The sequence below is a fragment of the Pleurodeles waltl genome, chromosome 7 (assembly GCF_031143425.1).
Source record: "Pleurodeles waltl isolate 20211129_DDA chromosome 7, aPleWal1.hap1.20221129, whole genome shotgun sequence".
In the NCBI taxonomy this organism is placed as follows: Eukaryota; Metazoa; Chordata; class Amphibia; order Caudata; family Salamandridae; genus Pleurodeles; species Pleurodeles waltl.
Genome location: NC_090446.1, coordinates 38,856,283 through 38,879,438, shown reverse-complemented (window position 1 = coordinate 38,879,438; position 23,156 = coordinate 38,856,283). Strand labels below are relative to the sequence as shown.

The following is a 23,156-nucleotide window of genomic DNA, read 5'->3' as shown; positions in this document are numbered from 1 at the left end:
TGACAACACTGATGGGGATTGGGGGCGCATCCTAGAGGGAATTCCCAAATTGACCCAAAATGCCAGATTTAAGCTTATAAACTTCTATGTATTGCATCGGGCATACCTTACCCCCTGTCGGATCAATAGGTACTTTGGAACAGAAGGAGTAGGATGCCCGAGATGCGGATTGGCGGGAGCGGAATTTAAGCATATGTATTGGGACTGCCCTAAGTTAGAGGTATTTTGGGCGACGGTGAGCAGGATTGTGGCTAAAACTATAGGACAAGAAATCCCCTTCACAATGGGCCATTGCCTGCTTGGATGGTTCCCACATTCTGCCAAGTGCAAGGTTACTAACAAGTTTCAAGACCTTGCCTATGTATTGGCAAAAAGGGAAATCGTGATGTCGTGGAAGAACCCAGTAGGTCCGAGAATACCCCAATGGACACGAGAATTGACCAAATGGGCTGCTTGTGAAGGGAGTATTCTTCATAGGGAGGCCAAGAGAGAACTGAGACCACCAGAAGTGGCGCAGGGCTGGGAGATGGTGTTGGAAGCCCTTAGGGAGGAAAGCCAGGCAGATCCTGATGGAGGGGCTGCTGGATAGGCAATTAAGCCACACTTGTGTCCCAACTACTGAGGGCTTTCGCCCACGACTGAGTGAGTTCATTGTCCTCATATACAATGAGTGGAATTTCATACCCTAGACATGACACGTTTAGGTACACTGTTGCTACTACAGGCTTACCTAAGGGGGGGAGAGGCTGTAGGGTGGGTTGAGGGGAGGGGCGGGGGGGAAATTGTTTAGATCTTCGTTTTTTTGTTTTTTTTTAGGGAACAGAATTATAAGGATCAAGATTGGCTTCAGGCATTAGATAACAAGATTATTTTGTATTGTATTGTACTGTATTATGTCTACCAACCAACGGTTGAATAAAATTACAATAAAATATGTTTAAAAAAAAAAAAGGATCCAGGAAGATCAGCTTTGGGCCAAACTGCTCTCAGACAGAAAGAACAATGACAGTGCATGATTTTGGGAAACAACCAATATGGTATTGCACCCAGCCCATGGAGCAATCACCTCACATATGTCTGAGGAAACCTGTGAAAACATTATTTTATGAACATTTCAATAAGCAGCCAGTCAGAAGCATTTCCTGCCTGGCCCCAGCAGGATCTTCACCAGCATGATCTTCCCAAGCAACCTCCAATAGCACTGACCAGAAGGTACCCCGCCAACTACCACTTCAACCTACAGCATGCCAAGCAAATGATCTGACACTGACATACAACAAACAGATTAGATGTCAGATAGCAAAGGTCAGAGGTGAAGGGGTCCTGGACCCACATTGTATTCCCCCTGCTCTGTTCAAGCACCAAGGAGAATATTGGGCAGGGGCACTCAAACCAGTCTTCTTACAAATTGGGCTTGAGGGTGCAATGCCAGCCTCTTGGAGAGGATCTATAATCTCCCCCAATTTTAGGAGTGGGGCAAATCTGCTGCCAAAGATTTTCACCTAGTGGCACTTATTGACAATGAGGCTGAATATTTAGTCAGGACACTGTTAGCAGAATTAACCACCTGGGCCTCTGATAAAGCCATAATCCTGCCAAACCAGACAGGGTTTTACAAGCTGATGGGCACTCCAACTAACATTTTGGCACTATTTCCTGATCAACACAGCAAAAGGCACTATGGTGCCTGTGCAGCTCTGCCTTTTCGACTATAGGTCAGCTTTTGATTATGTTGACATGGCAAACTAGCCCATTAGAACATCCCTCAAACCCTACAGAATATGCTCATCTTGCTTCATACAGACAGGTGGGTTCAGGTTAAGCTGGGCACTGAAACACACCTCTCAGACACATTTCAACAACTAGAGAGCTGAAGCAGGAGTGTTTTTGCACCCACCCTGTTCAACCTCTTTTTAGCAGACCTGACACAAAATGTAAACATGTGCAACCCCCATGCCCCAAAACTAGGAGGTATGACACTCTCTAGCCTCTTACATGCTGACGAGATGTTCCTGATGAACCATACTCAAGGCCACACAATGCTCAATACCACACAAGAGAAAATAGTATGACCATCAACTTAGAAAAAAAACAAGACTATGTTGATAACAATAATAAGAAAAGGCCAAGACCTTGTATTGGGCCAAAACGTGGATCGACTCGGCAGACGAATGTAAATATTTGGGTATTGTCATTGACAAAAATGGATCAGTTGTTCCCCAGAAAGAGGAAATAAAGTGCAAGGAACTGGCATGGCCCATCTCGCTCAAAAACCTTAAGAGGAAATTGGCAGGTCCAACACTGATGCCCCTTCTTCAGGTAGGATGCGCCAAGCTGCTACCAACCATAACTTATGGGAGCGAACCACTGAGAGGGAGTGATGCCAAAGTTTCAGACAGCATTATGACTAGAACATACAGAATAATTTTCAACCTCCCTTATTAGACATCACCGTCTTAGATTAGGCTTGAATTTGACCTGCAAAAGCAGACGCTGGCCAGAGAGGAGGCCTTCATAAATTGTTGGGATAAAATTAGGAACCGGATCCCAACACCCTCAACTTCCACCGGTGGTTGGAGCTGCAGAATAGGGACACTTCGGCTGCCATAGATTATCTCCATGAATCATGGGCGGCTACACTCCTCGCTACAGATGATACTGCACTATATGCAAGGTGTTACCCGTCATTGAACTCAGACTTGCACACTAATGATGGCTATGCCTTTTAACTTTCTGCTGTGGACAAGGGTGGCTGTGCATGTCAGTCACCAGGCCAGTTTGCAGTTTATAGAGCCGGTTGTTCTTTAGCTGCTGACGAATGTTTTATTGTGTGTATTTTAATTTGTTTACAGTGTTCACAATAATCCGATGAAAGACGTCACATCTGTTTAAATTCATCTTTTTACTGTATTATGACTTTTTGCAATGGATTTGGGGCCATATGTGTGAAAAAATTGGCTTGCGAATCGTGAATCGCAAATAGCTATTTTTAAGAAATCGCTATTCCGAGTCGCAATTGGCCATGTAAGAAAATTGCGATTCAGTAAGAGCGATTTCTTAAAAATCGCTATTTGTGGTTTGCGAGGCCCATTTACCGAATCGCAATTTGCATTTTTGCAAATTGTGATTTTTTTGCGATTCGGTAAAAAATCGCAAATTGCGAGAAGTTTCGAGAAAGCACACCTGAAGGAGCCTGATGACATCACAAGCAGGAAATGAGTCATCCCAGGCAGTTTCAGGTGCCACACCCAAACCAGCATCCTGAGAGAGAGCAGCCCAGCCACACAGAGCAGCACTCAGAAGGAGCCAACACACCTGAGCAAGGATGGATACCCCAGGACAAGCACAGGAGAAGGGAGAAAGGAAACGCAAGCTGAAATTCAGCGAGCAGGAGCTTGAGGTCCTGACTGAGGAGATGGTCAGGAGCCATGATCGCATTTTTGGAAAAAGCACACTCCAGGTGCCTGAGAGTGAGAAGAGGAGACTATACAGTCAAAAATCTGCGCAATTGGAGTGGCACAGCGCTCCATTGAAGAGATCAAGAAGAGGTGGTATGACTTGCGGTCCCGTGCGAAGGAGAGGGTGGCAAGGAGACTTGCGGAGGCCAGTGGCACAGGAGGCGGTCCACCCACAGAGGAACCATCCACACCATTGGAGGACCTAGTCAAGTCCACACTCCTCCCTGAAGCTGTGACTGGGGTCACAGAGATCGACACCTCCGGCACACCAAGTACCAGCCAAGGTAAGTGCAATATTGTTTTGTAACCCCATATGTGTATGCACAAAAGTCCCTTAGGAATTAGCAAGTAATGTTAAACAGTGTGAGAAGTAGTCCAGTCCACATCTTAGAAGCAGCACAACAATGCACTATGGGAGTGGCAGTCCACAACCCAGAGCTGAAAGTAGCACATACAATGTATTTAAGTAGAGTGACACCCAGAGGAACACAACACACACCACACAGTGTAGAGAAGTACCTGTACCTTTATTAGCAATGTCTGACTGTAAATGTAACATACATAACTGACATGCTGCATATTGTTGTTGCAGGTGGGCCAGGCCCAGCAGCCACAGCATCAGCACGGGTAGGCGAGACAGACACCCATCTGGCCTCCGATTCAAACACCAGTGGGCCCCTCAACATTGCGACTGTCCGACGCAGGCCCAGGGCACTGCCACTGCCAGAGCTCAGCAACGACTCAGATGAGCAGCAGGAAGGGCCAATTACCCCATCAGCAACAGGCAGGCGCAGACAGATGCAGGAGGTCAGGTGTCATCCGACCACAGCACCAGGCAGGATGGTGACAGATTCCGGGGTACAGCAGCATGAGGCAGGTGAGGGCCCCTCCTTCTTCGGTGGGCTGGAAGCTGCTATGTTGCAGCAGCAGCGCCTACAAAATAAGAGGATCCTTGGATTAGAAAAGAACTTGCGCAAGCATAACCGCAACATGGTGGGCCTGCATCGTCAACTTGACTCCCTTAATAACAACATTGTACAGCTGCGTGAGGGACAGGTGCAGGCCTCACAGGACACCATGGACCTCACAAGTGCTGTCCGTGAACTCTGCCAGGAGCTGTGCCATGAGAGGGTGAGCCAGCGCAGACAGGAGCGCAGATTTCGGAACACGTTTGGCAGCTTCTGTCGTTCGTCTAACAGGATGGCAAGTTCAACTGCACTGATTGCCCGTCGTGCAGTGGCTGCACAAGTGGAGGCAGCATACAGCAGCAGGGACGTTGTGAATGGACTTGTACAGATCACCAATGTGATCGAACACATTATGGGACCAAGGTCAGCCACTCCAAGTGAGCTTGCACTGGGGGACACTGAGGACAGTTCCAGCCTCAGCAGTGTTGCTGTACCAGCATCGGACATCAGACGGCGCAGTGCCAGGCACAGCACTGCCACTGAGGGTGACAATAGAGGTGCCAGTGATGTAACTGGGCATCCGAGTGGTGTGCGTGGGCGCAAAAAATGACTCTAGCTGCCAGTGGACTTCTGTTTACACTACTCAGGTCCTTCATTGTTTTGAGTTTCTCACAGAACCTTTTTTAGTTATTACTCACACGAATATTACCTGACTTAAGGTAATACATTTATTTCACTACAGGTACAGTTGTCAGAGGATTTGTGTCATTTATACTCACGTCTGAAATGGTTGTGTGTGATGTCGGCACGCCTTTGCCTTCCCTCTGCTGCACTGGTCCTGTCTGCTGGATGTAGGGGTAGTATGGGATCATCATCCTCATCAGATTCAGTATCACAGATTTCTACAGGTATGCCCCTAGTGGTAGCTATATTGTGCAAGATAGCACAAGTAGCCACTATTGTACATGTCGTCTCTGGACTGGAGGCACCGGAAGCGACTCTTCAGCAGTCCAAATGTGCGCTCCACCACATTGCGGGTTGCCCTGTGTGCTGCATTGTATCTCCGTTCAGCTGGTGTGGCAGGATTGAGGTAGGGCATCATCATGTAGGTGCGCACTGCATAAGCACTGTCTCCTGGAAGGGACAGAGGGTATATTGAGTAACTGAGCCATCTGACATCAGCACGCCATCAATGCGCCAGTGTACAGAGGGACAATACCTAGTAGATATCCTTCACCAAACTCCCCAGCTAGCAGTCGTGTGTGAATCCCGCTGTGGCGAAAGATGTATGAATCATGTGTGCTACCTGGGTACCTGGCCACGAGATCAGTAATTATGTAGGAGGCATTGCATATCACCTGTATATCCATCAAATATTGGTATTTCCTGTTCCGATACACATACTCTGTGGCTGATGGTGGACATATTGCCACATGCTTCCCATCTATGGCACCTAGGACGTGGGGGAACTGTGCTATGTGATAAAATTAAATTTTAGTCTGCTGTATTTTCTGTGGGGTGTGGGGGAATCTGATCTACTGGTGTAGTTTTCTCAGCATGGTGTAGATAAATGCATTGAAAAATTTGGAGAGGGTACTCTATGAGACCCCTCCAGCTGCTGCTATGACCCCTTGATAGCTCCCTGAGGCGAGTAGGTGGAGGGAGCATAATGCCTGCACATGGGTGGGTATGCTGTGAGTCCTTAGTGTTCTGCGCTGCAGTATGGGTTGTAGCTCAACTATCAGATCAAGTATCATAGCTGAGTTCAACCTATACCTCTCATATATTTCCTCCTCTGTCAAGTTAAACAGTGTAATGCGCACTCTGAAAATGCACTACTGTCTCCTCCTCCCTCTCCTCAAACCTGCTATGATCCTCATCCTCCTCGCCATGACGTAGAGTGCAGCCATTGTTGAAAAGAGTCTGAGACATTCTGGGCCTCTTTATATAGGTTGTACCTGGTTACCACCTGGTTTCAGTTAGTGGTATTTTGCAAAATCCCATTCAGGGAAAAATCGCAATGTGCAATTTTTTTATGTATCTCTTTGCGACTTGGATTTTGCTACTCGCAATTCGCGTCTCGCAATTTCCTACTGGAAATACCGAACCGCAAAATGCGACTCGCAAAACCAGGTCGCAACGTAAACAAATCGCAATTTTTGCGATTTCTTATTTTTGGTCTGCGAATGCCTTTCAAGCATCGCAGGCCACTTTTTTGCACTCGCAAACGGCCGAATTTTGCGATTCACACCATTTGCGAGTGCAAAAAAGTTTCATACATCTGGCCCTAAGTAACCAAGAAAAATGTGTAATAAACTTGAAACTTGTATTATTTTTTACAGCAATTTTTGTGGCCACAAACCATTGATCAGTTACTGACCCCCACCCAGGAGGATAACTGATTCCCAAAGCATAAGCTGTCCCACAGTCGCCAGCACTGCTATTACCATTTGGTGTGCAGTCTTAATAAGCGTGTATTTCTTCCAATTCTACAGTAGCGGTAATCAGTATATTGAATAAATAACTAACTTTTATTTACTTAGCTACTGCATCTGTGGTTCTGCATTTGCCATGTCTATCATAGGGGATAAACCCCCAAGGGGGTGCAGCTGATGAAGCACTGGCTTATATATCTGCGAAAATGTGATGGCCAAGAAATCTTGCAAAGAAGATATTTTCCAGGGCTTGTTGCCTCTCCGCCCTTATCTCCGCGCTCAACAGTAAGTCTTCACCGGCCACACGTTCAGGAATCTGCTTGCAGGAAGTGTTGCTTGTCAGTGCTTCTTCAAGCACCTCATTGTTTTCAACATCAAAGGTAAGTGACTCAGTCTCACTGTACATTCCAGACTTAGCTCTCTATCACTGACTTTCCGTGAAGTGCATATGTTTAGGATTTGTGGGCAAAGGAGGTCCATCTAGGATTTTTTACCCCTCTAATCCTCTATATTTGACCTGATGTCCCACATGCAGTACAGGTAGTGGCATGACTGCAGCTTTAGTGTTGATGGGGTAATGATTTAAGTGACAAGGTTAAAGTAGTGCCTAGACTCTACTCATACATATCAGTACGTATACATTTGATTAGACATCAGATTGCATACATCTGAGATATTTAACAACTTCACGTAAGTAGCGAACTTTTGTTTAGGGAAAAAGTAATCTTACACTGTTTTTCTTTACTGCCTTCCCACCCCATTTAGTTATGTTTGCATCACCCAACATGCTTTGATGTACTGTCTGCAACAATAATCTCCACGGTTCCATAGCAGAAGTTCTCTAGCTATTTCTAAGTCGATCTAGTTCCTGGGTCATGGACGTCATGGCGAGGAGGTAGCCAAGTGTCCCGGCTGTGACCCATAACTCGCCCCTTGCAACTTCTGGCAGGAAACGGGGTGTTGACAAGGCAGGTTTGTTATCTTTCAACACTGAAGGAAAGGGCATTGCACGTGCTGATAGCAGAGCCTGACGAAAGACACAAGACTGGCTGGACAGGTGACAGGCCCCTTCTCTGCTGCTGAGGGCACAATAGCCCAGCCACAAGAAGCCTGCAGATCAGGTTGTGCCCCAGCAGCAGATTTCAACGAGCTATCTTTGTACAGTAGCAGTGCCAGGCCTCTAATTTCATTCCTGGGGAAGGGCAGGCAGTTCTGCAGACCGGAGAAGGTGTGGGTGAAACTGAGCTGGAAAACAGTGTCAGTTGTCTAATCTTTCCCAGGACATCTCCTGCTTCATGTGCAGTTCTATTTCAGTTGACTTAGATAAGCTGGCTCAGTCAGGGTACATAAAATCAATATTGTAAAATCAATATCTTAAATGCATGCACTTAATCCGGCATATCGCCAGGAAACAGGTATGTTACACTCAGGGGTTGATTTAAGAGCCCCTTGCGCCATATAGCGTCACATTATTGAAATTGTTTTTTATGCTAATGTGGTGATATGGCTAAATCACTGCACCAGATTTACAAAGTGGTGCAATGCATGCAGTGTGCCAGTTTGTAACCCCTTGCACCACATTATGCCTGCGCCAGGCATAATGTATGCAAGGAGGGTGTTCCCCCGTTAGGGGGGCCAAAACAAAAGTGCTCAGAGCAGGTGTTAAAAGGGGGCACACCATTGTTTTCAATTGTCCCCTATGCACTTTTCAGAGTTAGGACCAACATTTTGGCACTAACCCTGAACAGTACATCAATAGCATCAAAAATTCTGACACTATTGCCCCCTACCCTGAGCCATGGTGCGCAATATTTTAAATACTGCGCACACATGGGGGCGCTAGGGGGCGCTAATTGGTTTTATTGTTTGTGTAACGGTTTTAATTAACTGTACACTTCTAAATAAACTTGAACTTGAACTAGAAACTTGAACTTGAGTGAAGGATACACTGCTGCTGCCAGTGCGTACACTTTCTCTGTGAGGGTACCTTACGTGTGGCCTTTTCATCCTGTAGCCCATCCTCACAAATGAGCTCCACACTCAAGTGCAGTGTTATAAGTATTTTGGGTAAGAAACTAACCAGACAGAGCTGAGAGTCTAGTGACTGAAGCTTTTGATACTACTGAACCTTCTGAAAACAACCCTAATTCTCTCCTACCTTTCCAGGCTTAATTTTTGGAATGAGCAGGTTCTGAAATCAAGCTCGTGTAGGACAGCATGGACTCCTCCCTCCGAGGCAGCAGACTTTCACCCCAGCTGTGGCATAGAGCTGGGAGTGAGGCCAATCTTGAGTGATGTGAGAGAAGGGCAGGTTGGTGCCCAGATTATTTTTTGATCTTTCTGCAACATTTGACACAGCTGATCATTCCACTGCTTAAGAGCATTTGATAGAGATGTGTGTCTTCGCCTGAGTAGCCACTTACCAATCAATTCCACTAGCGGCGTTATTGCATTAACCAGGATATTAATACCACCCCACTTCTTTTTAAATCTTTACATGCACCCAATTGCAATTCTTGCATCTTCGTTTGTGGCAGAAACTGTTATGGATGCTGATGACACCCAAATCCCTTTGCCAATGTCATCAAAAGCCAACAATTGTGCTGGAGGTGCAAGTCTTTTTATAACTAAACCCAGCCTGACCTGCAGTCATCGTATCAATGTCCACTCTGTTCAAAAACATTTGGAGATTGTATGTGACTTCATATCATTTTTGCAGATGGCTGGATTACAAAAGTAAATTGAGATAGTAATGATGGTAAATGGGCATGTAAATGCTATTGCTGAGTGTACTAAAGAGCTCAGATGCACCTCCCACTGAGGGCTTCACGTGGGGATGTGCAGTGGATCAAGAAGCTGCATTATGCAGGATGTGATGTCATACACCATACTAGATAACATAATGCTATTGTTTCTTAAATGCTGTACCTTGCACAACAGTTGAGTGTCAATGGTTGCCACATTCTGATTATAATCGATCATGGATTAGACATTTCCTATAAGTTTTATGTTTTGTGTTCCATGATTTCCAAATTCTGGCAAGAATAGAAAAAAAGGTTGCTGGAAATCTTTGCATGAAGTGGTGGAGCCTGGGTATTTTGGGCTACGCTTGCACATGACTGTGTTAGGCACATGAGGACTGTATCAGGACATGTGATGCTGGCGCCCCTTTTACATAAAGACAATACCAATGTTAAAATACAGAGCATCTGTGTCGGTGATTGTTACCCTGCAGTTCTTAACGTCAATGATGCCAGTTTGTTTGAATGGAACAGGCTCAAAAGACATGTTTCATCGCATTCAGGAGGGATTGAGGCGAAGTTCACATGATGTCACTTCCTATGATGTTACCCCTGGGTTTTTGACACTTTTGTTCCTAATACTGGCATGGTGCGCCATATCTTAAATACGGGGCACACATGGTGGCGTTATGGGGGGTGGAGGGAGTCCTTTGTTTTCACAGGGGTGCAGGTCTATTCATCACTCCATCGTTTCCAAATAGCAAAAAGCACTATGCACCAGGCCCCAATGTACTCTCATATGCATCATCAGTTTGATAGCTAAGGTCAATTTAGATTAATTTCATCTTCATTTTGGGCCAGATGTAGGAAGCAGTTTGCATGGTGCAAACTGCAAAAATCGCAGTTTGCGCCATGCAAACAGCGTAACGCGATGTTCATTCACAAATTGCGAGTCGGTACCGACTCGCAATTTGTGAATGCGACTCGCAAATAGGAAGGGGTGTTCCCTTCCTATTTGCGACTCGCATCGCAATTCAGAATTGCTTTGTGACCGCGAATGCAGTCGCAAAGCAATTCTCAGTTACCACCAGTGTCACACTGGTGGTAACTCATTCACAAAAGGGAAGGGGTCCCCATGGGACCCCTTCCCCTTTGTGAATGTGGACATAAAGGTTTTTTCAGAGCAGGCAGTGGTCCAATGGACCACTGCCTACACTGAAAAAACGAAACCAAATGGTTTCGGTATTTTTTTCATTTTGCAACTCGTTTTCCTTTAAGAAAAACGGGCTGCAAAATGAAAAAAAAAACTGCTTTATTTAAAAAGCAGTCACAGACATGGAGGTCTGCTGTCTCCAGCAGGCCACCATCCCTGTGAGTGCAGGGACTCGCTATGGGGTCGCAAAATGTGACCTACCTCATTAATATTAATGAGGTGGGTCTTTGCGACCCCAAAGCGACTCGCAGAAGGTGTCTGAGACACCATTCTGCATATGGTTTTGCGACTCGGAAATTGCGAGTCGCTCCAAGTCGCAATTTCCGAGTCGCAAAACCTAGTTTTGCTACATCTGGCCCTTAATTCTCGCGATATGTAACATTTTCACAATTTACACTTGCCAGTGACAGGCATTGCACTAATTTCACATAGCTATCTTTCTTCTGCTTCTCTTTTGCATGTTAATTTAACGGAGATGATGAGCATGGACTGATTGCACTTCTATTGTGTGTAACCCAGTTTTATTCCTCATAGCTGACATGGGGTAGCATGAGGCAAGCATTACAGTATTCTCAACTGTTTGTGTAAGGCATCTCCCACTAGTTATCTGTAGGTTCAAACGGCTCAGTTTATGATTGGGATTCATTGACCTGAAATTTGCACTTGCACAGCTGTGTACAAATGTCTGATGCTGCCGCATGATGGTGTCACAGCAGAGTTGGAAATCCTAGAAAAATGTGAAACATTTACAGACTCATGAGTAGGGCTGGGCTTAATTGTAAAACCACTGGCAAAATTCCAGAATTTTTCATTTTGTGTTACATGCACAATTACTCCATTGACACATTACACAATCTTATGTGTGTTTTTACTCTGTTTTTTTTAACCCGTGTGCGTAACTTGTGTAAAAACTTTTCACTAGTATCTGACATACCCCATCCTGGAAATGGAGTTGCATCACCCTCAATTTTAGTGGAGGCTTTCGGAGCTGCAATATCTAGTTGCAGTCACCCCGATATTTAATGCTTCCACCCCATTGCTCCGGGGGATATCTTCGTTCCGATTGGAACTGAGTGTCACTGGAAAGGTGTCTATTTGTGACCCTCTTTTAGGCTGATCCCATCAATAGCAGACAACATATACCTGATTCAGTGGGTTCTACTCATGATGGTGGAAGAGGAGAACACTACTGATAATTTCCTGGACAAGGTAACACTAAGGGCAGATTTAAGAGCTCCTTGCGCCATATATGGCCACATTAGCGTCCTTTGTTTACGCTAATGTGGCAATATTATGGCAAAATTGCCACGGCATATTTGCAGAGTGGTGCAATCAATGCATTGCGCCACTTTGTAACCCCTTGTGCCACATTATGCTTATGTCAGGCATAATGTATGCAAAGGGGGGCGTTCCCCCATTATGGGGGGCAAAGAAATGGCGCAAAAAAATCTAAAAGATTTCTATGCACCAATTTTTTCGGCATTTTTAACACCTGCTCAGAGCAGACATTAAAAGGGGGTACACCATTGGTTATAATGGGCCTCTATGTACTGGCACTTCATTCCAGAAGGAGGAGTCCAGGGTCATAAATCCTGGGCCACACCATGGCAAAGAGGGGTTTCCAGGACAAAAGTATATTCCCTGTAGATAAAAAGAGAAAATGAAAAAAAATCAAAGTTTACTCATGCCAATAAACACATTGAGAATGCATACGGTAAGCTCAAAGGTCTCCCAGCATCAATCTTATAAACCTGTTACTGTTGCTTATTTTGCAGAGACCTTGCGGTTGTGAATTTGTAGCAGGATGGGGTCTGTGGCATTTAAATGCCTGGATTTTTTTTGCTTTTGGACTACTTGATTTTAGACTTTAACTGTGAGTGAGTCCCACTTACTGTAAACTATGTTATAATGGTCCGAGAGTGCTAACCGTCGGAGTCAAACTTTTATGATGAGATCTACTGCTACACAGCTACGGTAAGCACCAGGGGCAGGTTGCATAGGTGCATGTGAACACACAAGTGTGCACATGTGTGCAAGTTGAGCAGTTGGCAGTACAGTCCCGCCCAACCCAGTATGTGAGCACAGATAACCAGTACCAGAATAAACCCTTCAGGGACTGGTGCAGACCTGGTGTAGGCCAATAATGTGATTGGCATTCACAGTGCACATCTGTAGTGATTACTGAAAAGCGTGTCTTCTTCATTGATTTATATATCATGAGCAAAATCTTCACCACATTCCAGTTTTGCCCCATTTAAGCCTAGAGATACAGGTGAGGTACCAAATCATTTTTTTTAAACTTTAATTTTTCATTCTTAAAAGCAAACAGAAATCAACTTGTCTCCCAGCATCACAGGCTGTTTTATAAATTTCAATTATTTTTACTGTATGTCACATTTATTCTCCTCAGGTCCATCATTTTTATCAGGAAACATTCATCAGACATATGTCCCGCTGTTGTGTTGTCTGTTTTACCACTCACTTTGATAGATACCAGTAGTACTTGGCAGTGATTTGTACTGCCTTGTGTTACTCTAGATTTACTAAGCCATGCAGAGCCATGCAATGAAAGCCCTTATTTAATCTGCCCATACTTGCCCCCTTCAGCCAGCTAACAAGGGTGACTTTATTTCTTAATGCCAAGTAATCTCCTTCCTGTAGAGACCTTTGTAAAAAACCTTAAATAAAAAGGATTTGCGGTTGCACCACAGTCTCAAGAAATGATGACATTTCAGTTTTGTCACAGTGTAATTTATAGCACATAAATAAGATTTCACTGTCTTTTTTGGAGATTATATTACCTCACTTTGAATGGTGTGAATATAGCAAAAAAAAACAAAAGTTTTAATCGTTTTTCTTGCACGTTCCTTGTCTGAAACGTATTTGCTGCTGATTTACTGCTTACTACCAGAAAGCGTATATGATCATATACACATTAAGTGCCAGCAACATCAGGGTTTTTTCCTACACACGCCTCTGTCCTGAATCAGCCCACAGCTTTCCTGCTTTTATTTTAAATTTCCCAAAACGATTCCTTTTTAATGTAACCAGTGAAAAGGATGACTGCATTCCACAGTTAACAAGGGCTGTATCTTGCCTTTCACATTTTAGGATGGTTATTTTTTCATAAAGCATGCCAGTAAAGTATTAATCAGTTTTAGATTCTCAATCAAGCAATCAATCAAGGATTTGTATAGCACTACTAATCACCCATAGGGTCTCAAGGTGCTGTACGTGGGTGTGCTGCTCATTCGAAGAGCCAGGTCGTGAGGTAATTCCTGAACTGCTTCAGTGATGAGGTCTGCCTGACCTTGAGAGGTAGTGCGCTCCATGTCCAGGCTGCTGAGAAGGATCTTCCTCCTGCTGTACTTTTCCGTGTCTTGGGGATGGCTGCAAGGGCGAGCTGGGAGGAACGGAGACGTCTGTTGGGTACATAGAAGGTAAGGCGGTGGTTGAGGTATGATGGTCCTATGTTGTGCAGTGCCTTATAGGTATGGATCAGGAGTTTATATGTGATGCACTTGTTTACTGGGAGCCAGTGTAGGTCCCTGAGATGGGAGGAGATGTAGCTGTGTCGGGGATGTCCAGGATGAGTCTGGCTGCTGCATTCTGGACTCTTTGAAGTCTTTATTGAAGTTACTTGGCGATGCCGGCTTATAGTGCGTTGCTGTAGTCCAGTTTGCTGGCGATGAGTGCGTGGGCGACTGTCTTCCTCGTGTCATGGGGAATCCATTTGAAAATCTTCCACAGCATTCGGAGGGTGTGGAAGCATGACGAAGAGACAGCGTTGACTTGGCCGGTCATTGATAGAGAGGATTGCAGGATGATACCCCGGTTGTGATCATGGTCAGTGGGGGTGGGGACATTACCAGAGCGGTGGGCCAACAGGAGCCGTTCCAGGCAGAAGGGGTGGAGCCGATCACGAGGATCTCCGTCTTGTCTGAGTTGAGTTTGATGTGGCTGGCCTCCATCCAGGCGGCCACTGCTCTCAAATAATAAACATCATCACTTTATTAAATAATTGTGGTCTTAGGCACTGTTTGTTTTTAGTTTAGTAAGCTGCGTTAAAAGCAATAAAAGCAAGTGTGATTTAAGGGACTAGGGGCAATATGTACGAACACTTTTTCCCATAGACACAGAATGGGTAAAAACCTTTGCTACATCTGGCCCTAGGTCACAGAAAGGTGTTGGCTGGTAGGCAAAGCATGACTGAACAACATCAGGATAAACATTATCAAATATTTGGAGCCACATCAGATCCTGAGGAGCCACAACACCAAGGAAACAAAGCTTAAAGTGCCCACTGCTAAGGTAATACTTTTTGCAGACATTAGTTTGCTCCATCGATCTTATGATGCTCTGCATTACTCAATTGAAGAAATCTCCCTCTTGAGTGCCCTATACCTTAAATCTTAAATAATCTGATGTTAATTTGAACCACGTTCTGACGGAATGATGGCATTTCGTATTAGTCACTGAGTTAATTAAAACAAAATTAACATTTATAATCCTGTATTGTTTTTTGTTCCATTTCTATGTGGCATGGATCAATTTAAACAAAAAAACAATATAATAAATCGTCTTTCATGCACATTTCATCATCTAAAAAGTATGTATTGCCATTGTACTGGTCAGTAGCATTAAAAGTCGATAACTATCTGTATATTAGGGGCCAGCAGCATTTGAAACTTGATCCTATCTGCAAGCTTTGCGCTTTCCTGTATTAGCCTCTGTCTATAATCCATCCATTATCTCTTTTATCCTCTTCTCATTCATTCACCAACTGTCCCCTTTCCCTTCATCCAAGATCAGTATGACTCCAATGCTTATATGAGAGGCTTGTGCTGCAGGAGGGTGACTGTTTCTGACGGTCTGGAGGAGCAAACATCTCAACCATATCTATGAGGGCACGCAAAGCCACTACTCGTGGCTTTGAATGGCCTCACAGATATGGAGTAAGACAAAGCAGGGGGAAAGGGCAAAAATGCACCGTACTGTATAAATACAATGCATTCCTGCCCTTTCACTTTGGCATAGAGCAGCACATCAAGCAAACTTGCAGCACTGCTCTATGCCCAAGCCCCATAAACAAGAGTCTAAGGGCCAGATTTACTAGAAAATGACAGTCATTTTCAAAACGCAGGGAGGCATAGTATTTACGAGAATCCTGAGCACCCCTGTGTTTCCCCTTGTGCCGGCACTAAATTTGTTGCTGTGTGCCAACGTATCTTCCCTTGCACCATGGTGCAACGATGGCTGCGTTGAGGGGTAGATTATTTTTGTGCAGGAAGGGACACCTTTTAGCACAAATACAATCTTAAATGGCGAGTTGCTCTTTCTGCGTGTGCTGCAGAATGCAGAACACATAGAAAGGACAAATAACGAAGAGAAATTAAACCATTTCTTCTCGTTGAACCACTCTAACACCACCCCTGGGGCGGCGTTAGGTTTTGGCACTTCCTTGGTTTTAGAAAATTCCTAAATCTAGGGGAATGTCAAAATGCAATGGGTGTTGCTGTGGCATGCCCAAAGCAACACTCATTGCATGCCCTTTCCACCCAAAGTGCTGTGTGTGAAGGGGCGGTATTTACAAGGTGGCGTTAAGCCACCTTGCAAATACAGCGCAGGGCATTGTGTCACCACAGGGTCACCTCCGCTGGTGATAGGGCCTTTTAAATCTGGCCATCAGTTTGGCCCACAGGTATTCTGCCGCAGACGTTACAGTGTAAACTGTCTGCCAACCCTTAGTGCACTCCAAACATTTAGAGATGGATGGACCATTAGTGTTCCGTTGCCGGAGCAGAGGCCAGACAGAGGAAGCCCATTACAACTCCCTCCCTATTTAGGGCAGACAGTGTAATACCTTTTGTTCCTGTCTGTCACCACCAAGAAAAACCCATCAGTGAAGCAAAAAATTTAAAATGACCTCCACCCTGTGTGCTACAATTCTCATGGTGTGGAGATCAGGAGAGTTGGATGCTGAAAGGGTGAAGTATTCTCAGGTTGGAGGAGGGAAAGTCTACTACCCCAATGGACGTCATTCTATCCACCAAAATTTAACTTGCCCCTTCTGTCTTTCCCATTTGCCCTCTTTTTCCATCACTCTGGGTAGAGTGTTTTTGTAAAGTACTAAAGCAAAGTCGCTATTAACCTTCTATTGCCAAGTGCAGAACCTGTTAGAGAAACATGTGTGTGCTCCTTGGCGTCGGTTTTACCTTACAGATAATGTCAAAAAAACTTTTTTGCAGTTTATCTGAAATGTTTACAATGTATCCATGTGTGACCTAAGCAGACAACATGTCACTGGATGTGTTCTATCTGAAAAAAAAGAAAATTCAGATAAACTATGAAAAAATAAAGCTTTGTGTATCAGCACCTTGACCAGTGTCAGACGTTTGATTACCCTAGTTACAGGTGTACTTTAGATGCTCCACTACCCATCCAAAGCCCATTATGTGGTCTGTGTATGGGGGTATCTCCATTATGTCAGCAAGGTACACAGATAAAACTAGACTGTGGCAGCAAGCATTGCATAAAACATACAGCAACTTACTGTAAATAAAAACTGATTGGAAATAACTTCTTACAGAAATCAGTATTGTGAATCCTCTTTTAATGGCTCTTGTCTGAAAAATTTGGAATCCTATTGTATCCTCGCCCAAGGTTCCTCCAAAAATAAAGTGTTACAGATAAAATGACGGTCAGTAGAGTACTTTGGGGTGCTACCACCCCCTAAGTCATGAGCGAAATACAGTTCTCCTCAGCCCGTAGGATTGTTTACCCTGAAGATCTTCTATTCTGATCTACTGGAAAAGGCACTAATGGCCAGATTTAAGAAAAATTTGAGCTACATTACATGTAAGCGCCACTTTTCTTGCGGCTTCTTGCGCCCTCCTTCCGCCACCATGTGTGCGCCGCATTTAATTTATGGCGCACCATGGTGCAGGGTAGGGGCAAAAGCATCAAAACTTTTGACCCTATTGTACTTTGCAGGATTAGTGCCAAAAATGTTGACGCTAATCCTAAAAAGTACATAGAGGCCCATTACAAATAATGGTGTGCCTCCTTTTAATGCCTGCTCTGCACAGGCGTTAAAAATGCCGCAACAAATGCTGCAGTGGAATCTCAAAGATTCCACTGCACCATTTTTGCGGGCCCCCTCACGGGGGAATGCACCCCCTTGCATACATTATGCCTGGTGCAGGCATAATGTGGCACAAGGAATTACAAAGTGGTGCAATGCATTCATTGCACCACTTTGAAAATCTGGATGGTGAATTTGGCCTTGTTGAGCCACTTTAGCGTAAAAAAATGACACTAATGTGGCACAAGGAGGTGGTATGCCCTCTTAAATCGGGGCCTAAATTTAAGTCTTGCATTACAAGGCATGAACAAATAAAGTCTGTGTATCATACAAACTTTAGGTCAACCTCCTAAGCAATGGTCTACAATCGTCTCACAGTGAACCATTCTGTATAGTAACAAGGTATTAAAAGTTTAAGAAAGAGGATAGAGTTGCAACAGCTAGAGATGTTCACAAGGTAAATAGAATATTCTAATATGGTGTATTTTAGGCCCTTTGCAAGAAAGCCCTAAAATAGCTAAAGACAACAGTTGAGTACAGCAATGAATCAGAAGCATTTAATTGTATTGCAGCCACCTGACAAAATGTGTTGGATGTGCCTGGTGTCTAAAACCACTGACCATAAACTCCATTCTCATAAATAAATTTAAATGTTCTTCTTGTTTATTTGTAGATCACCTTCCTTTCCATGACTAATAGTGTCACTGGATACATGAAAGAAGAAAACATCAGCTCAGTGGAAGGCTTCCTGATTGTTGGATTTTCAGACCTTCCACAGTTGCAAGTTCCCCTTTTTACTGCATTTTGTATAATTTACCTAATGACTCTGGCAGGAAACCTACTTATTATGGCAACAATTTACAGTAACTCTCATCTTCATACACCAATGTATTTTTTCCTGACCAATTTGTCATTTTTGGACATCAGTTACACTTCTGTGGTCTTTCCACACATGTTGGCCCATTTTTTCCAGAAAGGTACGTATATTTCTTTCAGCAATTGCTTGCTGCAGGCATATTTTTTCATGATGATGGTGTCCACAGAATATCTTATCCTCTCAGTCATGGCTTATGATCGGTATGTTGCCATTTGTAATCCTTTACATTACATGGCCATCATGAATAATGCTGTGTGCATGCAACTTGCTGCTGGAAGCTGGGTTGTTAGTTTCATGGTTCCGATAGCACACACTGCACTAGTGTCTGAACTCTCTTTCTGTGGGTCCCACACCATCAACCACTTCTTCTGTGACCTGACAGCTTTGTTGAAGATTTCTTGCAATAATACTCACAGAATTGAGACACTTACCTATATTTTAGGAGCCACACTTTTAATGATGTCCTTTCTTTCAATCATAATGTCTTATATCAACATCACCGCCTCTATCTTAAAAATCAAATCAAAAAGGGGTAGGCACAAGGCCTTCCATACGTGTGCCTCTCACCTCACTGTGGTGATTTTATTCTATGGATCTCTTGTTTCTACATATGTGCGACCAACGTCTACATACTCAATGAAAGAAAACAAGATATTGTCTTTGTCGTATATTGCAGTCACTCCACTATGTAATCCCATTATTTACACCCTTAAAAATACAGAGTTCAAAAGTGCTCTAAGAAGGACCAGAAATATATTATAGAGTGAAGGGACATAGCACCTGATTTAGATCTCAACGGATGGAATATGATGTCACAAATGTGATGGATATCCCGTCTGCGGTATTACGATCTCCATAGGATAAAATCGGATCGTATTCTGGTGGACAGGATATCCATCACATTTGTGACGGCGTATTCCCCCTCCATAAAGATCTAAATCAGGCCTATAGTCATGATTCACAACATTTTGTGCATCTTAGTGCCACTTTATTGCGCAAAATAAAAGAATGGGGATTCCACTTCTTGATTTAAAGCAGTGCTTCCAAAACATGTTAGAACCACAACCTAATTTTTAGAACAACAAACTTCCTTAACCCACCTAGGACTAATGGACATTAGGTAGGCTATTTTTCAATGTTACTTAAGCATTGCAGGGTAGCACACTGTCATTTACAGGCAGTGCATTCTCCACTGAAATGGTCACTTGTTTTGCACAGACTGATGAAATGATATTCCACATAAACAATAATTGTGTATCCCTAAGTAAAATGTCTGGATTTGTTTTGCTCTTAGTAAAATCTTGGTTCTATCACACTTTGGAATTGCAAAAAAAGTGTTTTTCTTACTGCTGAATATGTACAGTTCATTGGAAGGTATTTACAATTTGCTGATATTTTTTTAATAAAGGAAATGCTTTGTGTATTACAATTTTGATTACATCAAGATGACGTCAGGCTGCCACACACATAAATATTGAATGTTAGCAATCTATTTGTTCATTAAAATACTGTGGGGAGGCAGATGTCAGGGGCATGGACTGCGAAAACTGAGGGCAAGGAGGAGGGTGCAGAGGCAACAAATTTACCACGCTGGGAATAAGGAGGGGCAGGTGAACGACAATGGACCAGAAAGACAGGAGGGAGGGGATAGGGGCCTGCACATGGAAAATGGATTGCGGGAGACAAGGGGGCAGGGCTGGAGCAGCAAGGTAACCATAGAGGGCAGGTGGGAGGGGCACTGGAAGAACAACACATCATGTAGGGCAACAGTGAGACTATAATGACATACACACTGACAACAGAGGGAAGGTGGGAGGGGGTCAGGAGCGGCACACTGACCACCCAGGGCAGGTGGGAGAGGTTGTGGTAGCACAGAAGTCCATGCATGGCAAGTGGGAGGGTTAGTGGTAGCACAGTGGTCATGGTGGGTTAGAGAGAGGGGGCAAGGACATGCACAAAGGACTGCGGAGGACAAAAGGGTGGGGTAGGATCTGGACACAGTCAAGGGGAGGCAGAGGAAGGGGATTCACAACAAACCACCTAGGGTAGGCAGGAAGAGCAGTTGCAGCACATCAGAGCATGGAGAGCAAAAGGGAGTGGCAGCAAAATGGACCATGGAGGACTGGAGGGGGGGGATAGGGGCATGGAACTCAGACAGGGATGGTGGAGGTGGCAGGGAAAGGTGGCAGTCATCTGACAATGCTAGGTAGGAGCGAGTTGCAGTGGCAGCTCAACAGAACACACAGAGTAGGTGGGAGGGGCAGTAGCCATGAAACATGGTGAGCAAAAAGGAGGGAGCAGGGGCAAGCACTCAGACATCAGAAGACAGGGGGAAGAAGGGTAGGGGCAGCAAGCTAAGCACCAAGGCTAAGCAGGAGGGCAATGATGGCATAGAATTGGGCAATGGAGGGCAAAAGAAGTGGGCATGGACATCAAGCTAAATGAAGGGCAGTGGCAGCATAGTGGACCATGCAGGCCAGGATGGAGGGAGCTGGTACATGAACTTGGACAACAAAGGGTAGGGAAGAGGTGGATGTGGCAGCAAGCTAACTGTTCAGGGCAGGCAGGAAGGGCAGGGGAAGAACAATAGCCATACAGAGCTGTATTGAGTGAGCAGGGACATGGTCTTAGACAATGGATGGCAAGGATGAGAGGGGACAGGAGCAGCAAGCTTGGGTGGGGGCAACACAATGCCACGCCAGGCCCTACGTCCAACTCCCTCCCCTCACAGTGCATTGTGCTCGGCATTTTACTTAACGTAAAAAAACAACTAGAAATTCACTGAGAAAATCAAAGGTTATAGGGACATTATAGTTAGAAAATAGACTACAAAATCCTCAGGAATTCACTAAAAAAACGAAGGTCACAGGGACGTTATAGTTAGATTCATATTTTTCTCACAAAACCATTGAAATTCAGCTGTTATAGTTAGAGTGATTTCAAGTAACTATAAATCATGCCCTAACATTATTATAACTCATCCTCCCGTCATGCACTGCTAATTACTCCAGATATTACCTGACTCATGACATCTTCTATGACATCATTGATAATATCACTGTAACATTTGTAGTACAATTATTGATGAGAACACTGTTCGTGACGAGGGCACAAGCAATAAAAATGCCAATTTAACTCTTGTGATGTTCCTCCTAGAGAGAGAGATCAGAGTTTTGTCTAGAGGCAGTTTTGACATGCCATAAATTAGCACAGAGGGTTAAGATGCCAGCTGCCAAGAACAGATCTGTATTTTATGTTGATAGCTGAGTATATTAGTGAAGCCAGCCATTACCAGTGCTTTAAAACAAATTAAATGTATGTGAATGAGGGGCTATGGAGATATAAGGGATACTTTTGCTGGGTGGAAGTGAGGGGATCCAAGGAGGAGGTCATGTGGGTGGTACCAAAAATGATTGTCACACTGGGTGTCATCAGCGCTAAAGCCTGTGATGATGGGTATGTGGCAAGGTGAAGTAATACTGTGGCATTTTTTGTCTTTTTTAGTGTGTGTGGAGAACCTGCAGATTTAGGAAACAAGACAAAGTGAGGTGACATTGTCGGTATTTACTGCTGCACACTTCACTCACGCACACACCCATCAACTGTTTTAGAACAACAAAACTGCCTTCTATGTAGATTAGTGTCATAGAAGGACAGTTCTAGCTAGTAGCAGAGATGGCTTCATGGTGGATGACTTCTTCTCAAGCCCTAACTAAGGTTAAGGAGAACAGCTATGAGGCAGGATCAGAGAATGAGACAGAAGATACTGAGACAGTGTCTGAGGGAGAGGAAAAGGGAGCAGAATCTGGAACAGATTTTTCAGTCGGTGGAGTTCCATCCAACAACTCATCTTTCAGCGATTCTGAGGGACACAATGATGAAAGATGTGCTGTCTCTTTGCAGGGACAGCAGTAACAGGTTAGATCAGCCCAAAGACCGGGCATGTACAGCAGCAAGCACAGACAGAGTGCTTTCTTGGCAGCCCACAAATTTAGTTTACCCCAAATTCCACCCTTCCCTGGCGACACTGAATGTAAAGTCATTACGGCCAATTTTTTGACTACGTCCATCTCTGTTTGGATGTTGACTTCCATGAACAAATTGTGCAGCAAAAGATTTGCATGCCAAACAATTTCTAAGGGAGCATGGAGGCACTCAAGGGCCTCGTTCTAGGACACACCAGTGGACTCCCCCTTCGTTTGAAGAGTTGAAGATATATTTGGGCCTTAAACTTAAAATGGGGTTAGCGCAGAAACCAACCTTGCAGTCCTACTGGTCTATTGCATGGTTTGGGTAACCCCATTTACGCACCACACAAGTAGAGATTGTTTTTTGCTATTGCAGCACATGCTGCATTTCAGTGACGATTCTGCTGCATTACCCCGGGACAATCCAGACAATGACAGCTGTTCACAATTCTGGCTGTCATGGAGCATTTGT

The 23,156-nt window shown here is 44.4% G+C and overlaps 1 protein-coding gene across 1 annotated transcript; it reads left to right on the top strand.

The window, feature by feature from the left end:
- Positions 1-18,551: 18,551 nt before the first annotated feature.
- On the top strand, positions 18,552-19,478 carry LOC138246778 (olfactory receptor 5V1-like). The gene has a single exon (XM_069201539.1). It carries the CDS (start codon positions 18,552-18,554, stop codon positions 19,476-19,478), a length of 927 nt encoding a protein of 308 aa, XP_069057640.1.
- Positions 19,479-23,156: the final 3,678 nt, after the last annotated feature.

Coding starts and splice junctions, on each gene's coding strand:
- LOC138246778 (XM_069201539.1), top strand. CDS start 18,552: ATGAAAGAAGAAAACATCAGCTCAGTGGAAGGCTTCCTGATTGTTGGA.